Genomic DNA, 12394 nt, shown 5'->3' with positions numbered 1-12394 from the left:
CCGGCCGGGGCTGTGCTCGCCCCTCGGTGTCCCCCCCCCCCCCCCCCGCCCCACTCCGCCTCCGTTCGCCCTCCGGGGAGGGGCCTAGCGGGGTGGGCGTGGCTTAGCGCGGGGTGGGCGGGGCTTAGCGCGGGGTGGGCGGGGCTGTGGGCGGGGCTCTGTTTAGCCCCGCCCCCCGCGGGCCGTGATTCCAGCCGGAGCGTTGCCGCGGGGCCGCCATGTCGCGGCTGCACCGGAGCCGGTGGGGGCCGGGGGGGGGGGGGGGGGTGTCGGGGGTGTGGGGGTGGTGCGCGGTTCCCGGCCGTTGCTCACGGTTCCCTCCCTCCCCTCAGCATCGCCGACTTCCAGGAGGTGCTCGGCGAGCCCACGGTGGCCCTGGCGAAGCTCCGCGATCTCTGCTTCAGCGGTGAGTTCTCCCTCGGGGGGGGCCCTGCGGGGGGGGGGCTCCGGGCTGCGAAGCGATCGGTTCCCGGCCGTGCTCCCCCTGCCAGGCCGCAGCGTGCCCGTGTCCGGCCCTGTTGGGCCGCCCTGCCCCGCAGCCAGCCCCGGGCAGCGCTCTCCGTGCCTCCCGGGGAGGGAATAAAGCGCTGCCCCGCCGGTTGGGGGGGGGTCGGGGGCGGTGACAGCAGGCAGGGTGAGGAGGTGGGCTAACGGTTGTCTTTCTGCCTGCTGTTCCACAGGGATTCCCTTCGATGGGGGGCTGCGCTGCCTCTGCTGGAAGGTGGGTTCTGCTTGGGGCGCTTTGTTTCTCGCAAGTGGTGCTTTGGGTTCTTTAAGTGCACGCACGGTATTTTTGAGCTCTCAGAGCCAACAGAAAATAACGATGTGGATCTTAAAAGCCGCTCTAAATTGACAATAATTTGTGGAGATCAGCACTGGCACGGTGACAGGAGCGTTTAACGACACATTACGGCCATCGCTTCGAAATTGGCTGGCTGCTCTCTGCATGAGCACAGCCCGCAGTATAACCTGGGAGTGCACCTCAGTCACGTTTGCTATTGATCAACGCTCTGAGTAGGCCTGTGTTGAAAACCAGTCCCTGAAACATTCCTGACTGCCATTTGGCAAAGATATAAACCTTATGGAGTTAACTTCCCGTATTTTCAGAACACCAGCTCTAGCCGCTCTGTTTGGTTTGCTCATCTTACAGGTCTGATAGCTCATGCTCCAAACACTAACGTGCGTGCATCTGTTTTCTGTACAGATACTCCTGAACTACCTCCCTTTAGAGAAAGCCTTATGGAGCTCTTTGCTGAAGAAGCAGAGGTGAGGACATCTGTACTTGCTCCTTTATTTCTGACGGTATCTACAGAGAAGGGGAATGGTTCCTTAAATAATTGAGTACCTTCATAAATTGAATTGTTCTCGCGTGGAATGCACTGTTCTGTAGTCTGTCTCTTGGGGTCAGTGGACTGAACTCTTCAGCTGAACTCAGCTGAAGAGAAAATCAAATGCTTTCTGGCTGAGCAGAGTGGTGCAAGGATATCTGTTTGAACTCAGTCTGGGTGCTTACGTTGATGTAATCCTTTGCTTCGTGACAAATTCCTCTTTCCCTCCTGAAGGGATCTGTATTCCCAGTTCCTAAAAGAAATGATCATCCAGCCTGGGATTGCCAAAGCCAACCTGGGTGTTTCAAGGGAAGATGTGACCTTAGAAGATCACGTAAGTGCTGTTAACCTTCGTGTTGCAGGAAATTCTCCAGAGCTATATGTTGTTCTGGCATCTGGACTCCTATGCTGCTCTTGTTTCTGTTCACAGACTATTTTGCCCTGTTAGCAGGAGGATGGTTCCTAGGTACCAGCCCTGCGTTTGTGTCTTAATAGCTTTTAGTGTGAATTACTGGCAGAGCACCGATAGTTACGAAGCTGTTTTCAGCTATGCATGTATCTTCTCTTCTCCTTTGGGGCTAACTGTCCAGCCTATGGATCTCCTGGGGAAGAAGAGAGGCTCACAAGAGGTTCCTCTAGCAAAGAGATGCTTTCCTGGGAAGCTCTTTCCGTGGGTGGGCTCAGAACTGGCTGCTCTGAACAGAGGGTGTAGAAGAGGCAGCAGAGTTGAGCTGGACTATAGCACGGGAGGCAGGAGATTTAATTTATTTCCAATTCTGCTGATGACTGACTTTTTTTTAATTTGTTGACTGTTTCCTGCATCCTTTTTTACTTCTCTGAAAGTGCCGTTAAGTTTGTGTCAAGGCAGGGGATGAAGTAACTGGTCAGAAGAGGCTGTAAAATGATACAACTGCTTCCATGGCATATCCTGAACATAAACTTCTCTGCTAGTGTACAGTCATCTGTGCTGCTGTGATCTCTGGAGGCCTTGGTGCTGTAAAACCATCATTGTTGTAACACTCCATGCACTGGCAGGTTACAGTGATCTTTGGATCTCTCGGAACTTTTTTTTTTTCCCTCTTCTCTCTCAGCTGACTGTTAAGTTTGCATGAGTCTTAACCTGGAGAGAAGAAAGTGCACATAGGGGAGGGGGAGCTGAGTTTGTCATGTTGGAAAACTGATCGCACAGGGGATAGGTTGTTTGTGTTAATAATGTATTTCCTTTTTCCTGGGCACAACGGTGATGTTTAATCAGCCTTCTCCAGAGCTGAGATAGCGGGTTAAACTTGTAACTCCTACCCACCCACACACCACTTGTGGTTAACTCTTGTGCTAAGTACAAAGACCGTCTCCGTTAGACAGGTTGGAGTTGCAATCAAGAATCTTGTTGACAGAGAACAGGATACTTGGTTTGGGAGCAAAGTCGCTAAGAGGCAGGTGAAAAGGGATTGGAAATGTTGGCTTCTGCCTGAGTGAACGTGCATGCTCACTTGTCTTTCAAGCTCTGACCTGCTTCCGGCGCTGTGCGTACTGTCTGAAGAAGCAGCACTAAACAAGAGAAAGTTTAAACCTGATGTGCTAGGAACGTGCTGGTACCAGCTGACAAAGGGACAGCAGAAATGTTAAATCAATATGTGTTTACTGAGGATTTTGGTATCTGTGAAGCATGCTTGGTTTTGCTTCTGTTGTGTATTTCTTTAGCCCCTCAATCCAAACCCAGACAGTCGATGGAATACTTACTTCAAGGATAATGAAGTGCTTCTCCAGATAGACAAAGATGTCAGGTATGTGAGGCATAACGACTCGGGTTTCTGAACCAGAGTGGTTTGGTTAATACTTTGTACTTTGAAAATCAAGTTTAATATTAAACTGAACTTTCAATTTGACATGAGGCATGTACTTCCTTCTTCTTGTGCCTGATTTCCTCCTGTATCCATCCTAGGAGGCTGTACCCTGACATGGCGTTCTTCCAGCGCCCAACGGATTACCCCTGCCTGTTGATCCTGGACCCCCAAAACGAGTTTGAGACGCTGCGCAAGCGGGTGGAGCAGACCACGCTCAAGTCGCAGACGGTGGCACGAAACCGCAGTGGGGTTACAAATGTGAGATCTAGGTGTGGGCTGCCCGTGGGGCAAGGCGTCTTAGCTGATAAGGCAAATGGTGGTTCCTGGCCGTTTTTCTGTGTTTGGCTCTGCTGCGTGGAGGAATTGTGTGAATACCCCAGCAGATACTGTGCATTCTGGTGGCTGGACGGCTTTAAAGAGCCAGTTGATGTATCTGATGGTTGCAGGGTTTATAGGTACATTTAATTTTAAGGATTATTTTTTTCTGAGTTGCAGGAAGGTGCAAATATTTTATGCCTGACGTGTGCCTTCCTGAGTGAGAACAAAGCAGTGAAGGGTTAGTTTACTCAATCTGAATTTATGTAGCCTTCCAGAGCTGCATCTCCTAAAACTGCACGTAGGAAAAGAGTCTATCTGCTGAAGTGTGTGTTGTGTTTTTCCTCTTTCACAAGCATCACAATATTAAGTGCTACACACTTGGTGTTGGGGAAGGTGGCTAGCTGCTGCAGCAGAACTGTGCTTTTTCCTACGTTTCTAACAAAGAGGTGGAACTGCTGTGTTTTCTTCCTGTATGGGATCAGGTGATGCAATGATTCAGGGGAACTGTTGCAGCACAGACTGCTTTGTTCATCAGGGTTAGGCAGCACTAAGGACTGAGTGCCTTTGTGCTTTGTTGAGGTGCTTGGTTTATGTGAATGCCTGACTGCTTGGTGCACGCTGCCCAAATCTTCGGGGGACTACGTGCCTTCAAAGCCAAGCTCGTCACGTGTAAAACTCTGTGCCAGTTGGTTACCCTGAATCAGTCCTACTCTTGCCTTGCTCTTCAGGTGAGCTCCCCTCTTAAAACATCTCCTAATTCTCTGAGTGAGTACGAAGTTCTGCCCAACGGCTGCGAAGCTCACTGGGAAGTGGTGGAGCGAATCCTTTTCATCTATGCCAAGCTGAACCCCGGGATAGCGTATGTGCAGGGGATGAATGAAATAGTGGGGCCTCTTTACTATACCTTTGCTACAGATCCTAACAGTGAGTGGAAAGGTGAGAGACTCTTTTGAATGCTCAGTAATGGCTGGTGTACTGCATGCTCTCTGTGTAAAGAAATGTCTTGGGAGTAAGACTCTAAACAACTCAGTTTTGACTGATCAGGCAAAAAAAAAAAAAAGGCAAATGCAGCAAGAGATGAGGACTGAAATCACAGCAAACTGACAGAAACCGAATGGGCTGTGGGTGGTGAGGGTATGAGAAGTGAGGATTTGGGGTTTTTTGTTTTGCATGGATCTAAGTTGTACTTCCTGACTGAAACCTAAAATCCCTTTAGAAGCTCTTGTTTGCTTGTTCTATAAATACCTTGGGAGAGAGGGGTGCTTCTTCTTGTTCTGTTTTTGTCTTTTTTTTTTTTAATTAAAAAAAAATGGGGAGAGAAGAAGAATGGAGTGGGAGTACTTTGCCTGTTGCTTTTATTTCACAGAGCTCTGAGGGTGTGCCGTGATGGCAGGGAGAGCAGATGGTGTTCTCAGGCATAGATAACTGCTTCTTGACCCTGTGTCATGAAGACCTTGTGTTGCATGCAGGGTCTGTATTTGCAGTGGCTTTGTAGATATTTCTACTCAAAAAAAAAAAAAGTGTGGTCTCATCCTAGACCAAGCAAGCCAAGGTCTTGAGATAGATTACTTAAGTCAAGTACAGCAACCAGGTTATTGAACAAAAGCAGTTCTGTGTACCTCTGACAGTGATGCTTCCTCTATGCCCCCGTTAACTTTTTTTTTCCTTCCCCAGAACATGCTGAAGCTGACACATTTTTCTGCTTTACCAACCTAATGGCCGAAATTCGGGACAACTTCATTAAGAGCTTGGATGATTCTCAGTGTGGTATAACCTACAAAATGGAGAAGGTCTACTCCACCCTGAAGGAAAAAGACGTGGAGCTGTATTTGAAACTGGTGAGGAGCTATGTGTTTCTCTGAGTCTTGGTAGGAATGTGGGGAAAGCAGCTTATTAGTGCATTTAAATGTCAGCCAATTCTGTTAAACTGTTACTGGGCTTGAATGGAAAGGTTAAGAGGCTCTGTGAAGGCGTTTGCCAATAGGACATAGAGGCTGTCTTATCTATAAGCTTGAAACAAGCTCTCCTTGGAGAAAGCCTAGAGTGAGCTGACACAGCAAGGCTCTCCTCCCCTGCTTGACTGAAAGCAAACAATGCAGTCACAGTCAGCAGCTCTGCAACAACCAAGGTGACTTGGCCACCCTCCCTCGTCACCTGGGTTGAAGTTTAGTGGGAGCTGTAAACATGAGTTTTGCTCTAAAGTCCCCTGGGATTTGAGGTTAAAGGAATCGTGCCTCAGTCTTCAAAAGCAGAACAAAAAACCTCCCCACCTCTTGCCCTCTTCTGTTGTCATTGGATGCCGTGACAACACTAACTTAAACTTCATGGCGGTCATTCCAGAAGTAAACTGAAATCCTGTACCATCCCACTCGCCTAATTCTATCGTTCTTCTTCATTCAGGGATCTCAGAGTGCCGTGGTTTGGTGTGGGTTTTGTAGAACATCAAAAGGCAGCTTTTGTTGCAAACCTCCTTAGGTCTTGCAGTCCATTTGGTGCCAAAATCTAACAAGAATTTGGAAAGTGTGAACTGTTCTTGTTATTCCAACCTTCACCAAATCACTATGATTTTTGCAAGATGTGTTTCTTCTACAGTCCAACAGATGATCTGTAAGCACAGTGACACAACTCACGATGTTGCCTGAAGACTCTTTCAGTGGGGAGAGAATAAACTGCTTACTGTTTGGCTGCCAGGAAATGGTCTCGGCTATGCAGCAACTTAAGAATGTCATCAGGATCCTGAGCTTGTTTGACCTTGCTTAAACTTATGGTCCCTGGGATTTGATAGCAAAAAAACAAGAAAGCTGTGGGCTAGGAGTGCTTACAATATGTTTTATTGACCATCAGTGTGAACTCTGTTCCATGTTTTGTTTCTTTTTGTGAGCAGTAAACCCTTGATAAATACAGGGCTTCTGGAAAGGAGAGGAAATCCTGACAAAACAGTGCCTCTGCTAGAGGGGGAGGGCTGCGGCTTTGCAGATAAAATGTTATTCAAATGGGAAATTAAAATTACTTGGCAAGTTTAACTGAACTAACACAAACAGTGCCTTCAGGAAGAAAAGCTTCCTTTACTTGTGTCTTAGAGGAGCATTTTCTTGCTTTGTAGACTTGGAACTTAGTTGCATTGAAAATCTTTCTTTCAATATAGCTTGAATGTGAGGGCCTTCAAAGGAAGCAGTGGTTTTGCTGCTGTACTGATAGGAGTTGGCAGCCTAGAGCTATATTAGGGTGGAGATGGGGATAGAAAAAAGGGGTGCACCTCTTGGAGGGAGTAGGCCAAGAGCATGTATTCATTCTTTGCCTGGTGCATGTCTGACAGCAAGAACAGAACATCAAACCCCAGTTCTTTGCCTTCCGCTGGCTGACGCTGCTCTTGTCCCAAGAGTTTCTGCTGCCAGATGTCATCCGTATCTGGGACTCCCTCTTTGCTGATGAAAAGCGCTTCGATTTTCTTCTCCTCGTCTGTTGTGCCATGTTGACGTAAGTACAGAGGTAGCCTTCCTGCTCTTTTTTTTCTCTCATTTAATGAAATCCCTGGATCCAGGAGTTCCACGGGCATGTGTTAATGCACCTAGTGAGTAGGTCACAGACATTTGTCACAATGGTAGTGAAAGTGTTCTCAAAAGCCTCTATAAAGGCGCAGTGTAGTCAATTTTTAGAGTCCCTCTGTAAAGAGCGAAAAGTAGCTGGACTAATTTCCATCTTTCAGACTAATCCGGGATCAGTTGCTGGAAGGAGACTTCACTTTGAATATGAGGCTGCTACAGGTAAGGATTAAATAGAGTGGGCATGGGGGGAATTTGGGGAATCTTGAAATAGAGAGGGTGGTGGTAGGCCTGGCTGAGGAGAAGTACCGGATTTCTGATGGCTGCTTGCAGAAAAATCTTAAGGTTGTTCTTATAGCACGCTCATTATTGGAAATATGAATCTTTGCGTACTGTGGTCCCCACCACCCACAGGGAAACTTAACTCGCTTGAGGTGAATGACTGCCTTCACCTCCTTGGTGGTGTTCTCTCTGCTCCCTGTGTTGTTAATTGGGCTTTCACTTCCACGTACAGAATGTGGTTGTGTGCTACCTGTGTTGTCTTCCCAGCTTTGTATGGATCTCTTCTCCTTCCTCCCCCTTCCTAGTGCTAGAATAGCAATGAGCTCTGTTTCAGAGAGTAATATTCCTTCTCTGGTCTGCTGTTGGTGGGGCACAGTGCTGTTGTCTGGAGCCCAGTACTACCATTAACATGCAGCCTTCTTTTGCATGTGCTCCCTTTCTAGTCTACAGAGAAATCCTCATAGACTAGAGGCTTTTAGCATTAAAAAAAATAAATGTTTTCCAGCAAAGTTCTGAAGCCCTATGTAACAACGTCAAATTTATTGGCCAGAGGCTTTTGTTTAGCTCTGAGATCTGTGAGAGCCCAAGGTTGAGAACACCTTCGCAGAACGGCAGGATATCTCTGATTCTGCCAGTTCCTGCTTTGGGCTGTGCAAGGTACTGGCTTTGATAAGGTGTTTTGGCATGAAGATAGCCCTTGTAGCAGGCCAGCTGACTGTACCCTTGGAGGACGAGCTACAAAAACTTCTTCAAGGGTATCAGGGTTTGATCAGATACAAAACAGGAAGCTGGTAACTGTTAGGGGAGTAACTGAACATGACAATGTGTTATAATAGGTGAAGAATGCTACTGCCAAGGTTTACTGTACTTAGGTGGAATGAAGTGTGCAGGAAATGTTAAGCTGGCACTTAAATCGCTTTTCTTTAACATAGGATTATCCTATCTCTGATGTTCACCTGATTTTGACGAAGGCAAAGGAACTTCAGGATTCCAAATAGTCCATGAGCTTAACAAAAGGTGTTGGAGAAACTGTATGGCAGTGGATCCTAGGAGATGCCCCTGTGAAGTGTGGCGCGTTAAAACTCCTAGCGGTCTCTGCAGGACTTCAGGTTTTGCATTTGGGCTACTGGCCACCTTGAGGACTTCCTTCTACTTTATTTATTAGGTCAAGGACTGATTACTTCCCCATCTGCTTGGGTCCTGCACTCCAGATTTCTCAAACTTCAAATGCCTCTGTGCTGCCAAAAGCAGTTCTTTGTATCTTTTTTAATGACTTTGAGTGGAGAAAGAAACCATCTGTCAGCATATCCCTCAAGAGGTGGACTCCTGCATCAAGAAGGTAGCTCATGTGGAGTAACTTCTGATGGGGAAGGGACAGGCTGGATCCAGTGGATTTTGGTGGGTGAGTATAGAAGGATCTTTCTCCTGTGAATAGAATGTATCCCAACGAAGTCACACACCCTGCTATTCAAGTAGCTTCTGGATTCTTCTCCCTCGTGTCTGCACTTAGCCATCCCTGGGGTGCGCAAAAAAAAAAAGATTGCATCAGCTTCTGGTGAGCGTCATCTGGCATCGAGCAGTTTGGACCCCTTCACGTAGGAAAGAGATCTGGAGAAGCTGGGATGGGAAGACATCACTACAGCTGCCAGCTTTGTGCACCGAAACTGCCTGAACCCAGAATGGCCTTACCAAGAAGGTCTCCTTGAAAGCAAGGCTGCAGTGGTTTTAATCGATGAGTGAAGTGTAGCTTGAAGTCAAGCCTTACTACGCACAGCCTTAGAGCAGGAGCTTGTTGCTGCAGGGAGGCTGAGGCCTCAAGCTGCTTTCCTGTCTCTGAACTGGGGCATATCCAGCTACAATCAGGATTCCGAAACACAAGAAACAAGCATCTAGTTGCATGAAGACAGCTATATTTAGGGACTTATACAGGCACGGCATTGGGGTTTACTGCCTCAGTGGCTTGCACAGTATTACCCCGCATAAGCTCTGGTCATGGTAACCTTGGTATTGTCTCATAGCACTTCTTGCCAAGAAGGGACATGTTACAGGTCTGAGCTACAAGTAAGAGTCCTTTTCCAGTGCAATCCAGTGGGCATACAAGCATTTCAGTCATTAGCTGACTCTTGGGGCTGATCCACATCCTCTGTACCAGTCCCGTTGGAGTGACAGTCATGTGCTGGACACTTGTCCCTCCTGAGAGGGAAGCTGCTTCGTTCTGAATACTGTAGAGCAGGCTTAGGTGAACATCGACGAAGACAAACTATGGAAAGAACTGCTAACCTGCCAGCGGTGTCAAGCTGATCAGGAACCATAACCTCAAAGGGAGAAACTGCCAGCACCCAGGTGCTTGGGTTGTGCAGAAGCTCTTGAGTGAATGCTAATCCGGCATGCTTTACCCTCTTTCTGTGCTGTGCTGGCTCACCCCTGCATAGCTGTTTGACACTGCGATTTTCGGTATTTATGGGTATTGATTTGTTAAAGGTCAGTCATCTTTCTAAGAGCTGCTTAAGCTGCTGGTGGCCTAGAACGGCCCTACCAAGAGGGATGTTGTCAGCCTTTAGCTGTTTTACCAGTGTTACTTCCTTCACTGAAGGCCAGTTCTTTGCAGGTAACTGTAATTCTCGTAAGGCTGTGTGGGGAGACTGGCAGACAGGTTGATGCATGTCCCCATGTTCTTGTTAGCAATCCCAAGCAATCTCTCTGCCTCTTTAGAAGATGCTCGAGTGACACTGGTGCAGCCAGGTGTTGCTGCTGTGGTGGACCATGAGCAACTGAAGGCTTAAAACAATCTAATTAATACCTGTGGCTAACAGCATCCCTCTTTGCTGCAGTCCTTTTAGAGGGTAGAGTTTTCCTCCGAGAAAAATGGAACTGAAGGACCAGGACAGCTGTGTGATGGAGCATCGTGTCAGCTCTAGCAGCTGGATGGATATTCTTCCTGCCCTTATCACTGCGCTGTTCTAGGTGGTCTCAGCTGCTGGGTACCTGCACTACAGAGGCCGGTTGTCAGACCTCACATGGCCAAACTGCTAGATGGTAGCCACAAATGTGGAACCAGAGGGTCAGACTCTTAGCAGAGTTGGACCTCCTCCAAAACACTCTTCTGAATATTGCTGTAGCTCTCAAACCTTCCATGCACAATCTCCCTGTATGCCTTTGCCGGCCATTTTGGGTCCCCCTTGCAAGTGCTTACTGTGTGGTTTCTCACTGGTAACAGCAGCTTCCGTGAGGGCTCCTGCTCTGAAAGCTGAGAGTCTCCTTAAAAGCTCAGAAGGCAGCAGGCAAATGAGGATCAAAACATTCCTTGTGGATGAACTCCTTGTTTTCAGAGTCACGTCTGGGCCCTGAGGTTGGCCTCCACTGCATTGGGGTCAGCCAGCTCAGAGCCATGTGTGGGGCTGGAGCATTGCAAACGCTTGAGGAAGACACCGTGGAGGTGGGTACTGGAGCACCAGTGTCTGCTGCTGGCTGGTACAGGTGTCGTGCTGTCTCTTCCCTTCCTAGGTGTCCAAGGGCTTATTATGCTGTTTTATTTCTCTTCAGGGGGTGATGGTGAACACTTTTAAAAGGAGTTTGCAGTGGTTTAACAGGATGAGATGAGAGCTTTGGCTGCTGGAAAGGTTCTCTGGGATAAATTCAATAGCTTTATCCAGACAAGCCTATGGCTGCTAAACTGGTTAATTTGAGTTCTTCTTTGGGGAAAACTTTTAACAACTTTGATACACCCAGGCAGGCTGGTTCCTACAAGAAAAGCTGTTTTATGTCCCTCCTTCTCCCTCTGCTGTGTGGCAGGACTTTGTTCTGCTGCCGGAAGGGGCTTTGAAGGGAGTTGTTCTACTTTTCAATGACTTGGGCCATCCATTTCTTTATTCCAAGACTTGCCCCTTTCTTTAAGAGCAGAAATGGATTTTCTGAGGGGAGAAAAAGTCTTGTTCCCAGCTTTCGAATCACCTCATTAGTTTCCGTGTATTCATTCCTCAAAGGCTGTTTGTGATGATTTTAATTTTTTTTTTTTTGAGGTCAGATAGCATTAACTAGCTTATGGTTGTTCCTGGCTTGTGTGGCCAAGTAGCACTTGTGCCATCCTGGGGATGTTTCCTCCTCTGACTTCTTTCAGTCTGAAGGTGCTGCAGGAGCAGTTCTTTGGGTCAGAAGGTGGGAGCCCGGGGTGCCTTGAGGGTGCCTTGTTTCATAGGGGCCTGAACAGGGGATGTTTAAATAGCTCTTAGGAAGCGTTCCTCACAGGTGGCACTGCTGCTGGGCGGGATGAGAGGATCTTCAACTAGGAGGAAAATTAGGGTGCTACGGTGGATGTGGGGACCTGAGCCTTCCCTGGGAGGAGGAGGTCCAGGACCTTCACCGTGCTGCAGTTCAGGCTCCTGGGAACTTTGTGTCTTTGCCAGTGAGGTAGAAGGACCGGGATACCGGAGATGAAGTTGTTGATGATGGTTGTGCAGAATGATTGAGTCTGAATTCTGGGACCTCACGGGGAATTATTCACGCTTCGGCAGTGAGTGGGATAAAGGCCAGGAGCTGACTGGGGGCAGTCTGGGGTGTTTGGGATAGCAGAGGCTGTCTCCCTTAGTGAGGGTCAGTGACTGTTCTTGGGGCGCTCTCCTACACTACCCTTCCCCAGGAAGAGAGGAACGCACCTGGCGGTTTGTCAAATAACACTTTTTTTTTTTTCCTTTACCTTGTCTGGAAAGAATTGCCAGAACAGGGTGCAGAGAACACTTCATCACTCTAAAACTACTTCTTTTATGCTTCTTTTTAAACACTATTTTTATAACGCTTCCTTTAGTGAGACGGGGGGGAGGAGGCTTTGCGCTGCCACCCGTCACTGAGCGAGGCCGTGCGGGGCGGCAGCGGGAGCTCCGTGTGGCGGGGCTGCTGCCGCCCCTTGTCCTCGTACCGCCCGTGGCCGGGCCCAGCGCCGCGCTGCGTCCCAATAAAGTGATTTCTTTGCACACCGCTGCCGGCTGCGCTTCTGTGGGCACCGTGGGAGGAGCGTGGAGGCCTTGAAGGGGCAATTCCCTTACGGGTGTGTGGCGGTGGCGGCGGGGCGGGCACCGGAAGAGAA

The 12394-nt window shown here is 48.4% G+C and overlaps 1 protein-coding gene across 1 annotated transcript; it reads left to right on the top strand.

The window, feature by feature from the left end:
- The first annotated feature begins 141 nt into the window (after positions 1-141).
- TBC1D13 (TBC1 domain family member 13) lies at positions 142-12281 on the top strand. Its single transcript, XM_080562391.1, has 12 exons — positions 142-241; positions 333-406; positions 681-721; positions 1205-1266; positions 1563-1662; positions 3030-3112; positions 3271-3430; positions 4219-4426; positions 5165-5328; positions 6807-6967; positions 7197-7254; positions 8247-12281. Exons 1-12 carry the CDS (start codon positions 219-221, stop codon positions 8310-8312), a joined length of 1200 nt encoding a protein of 399 aa, XP_080418517.1. The 5' UTR covers positions 142-218; the 3' UTR covers positions 8313-12281.
- Positions 12282-12394: the final 113 nt, after the last annotated feature.

The sequence above is a fragment of the Anser brachyrhynchus genome, assembly GCF_964034855.1.
Source record: "Anser brachyrhynchus genome assembly, chromosome: 19".
NCBI lineage: Eukaryota > Metazoa > Chordata > Aves > Anseriformes > Anatidae > Anser > Anser brachyrhynchus.
This window is presented reverse-complemented; position numbering and strand designations above follow the sequence as displayed.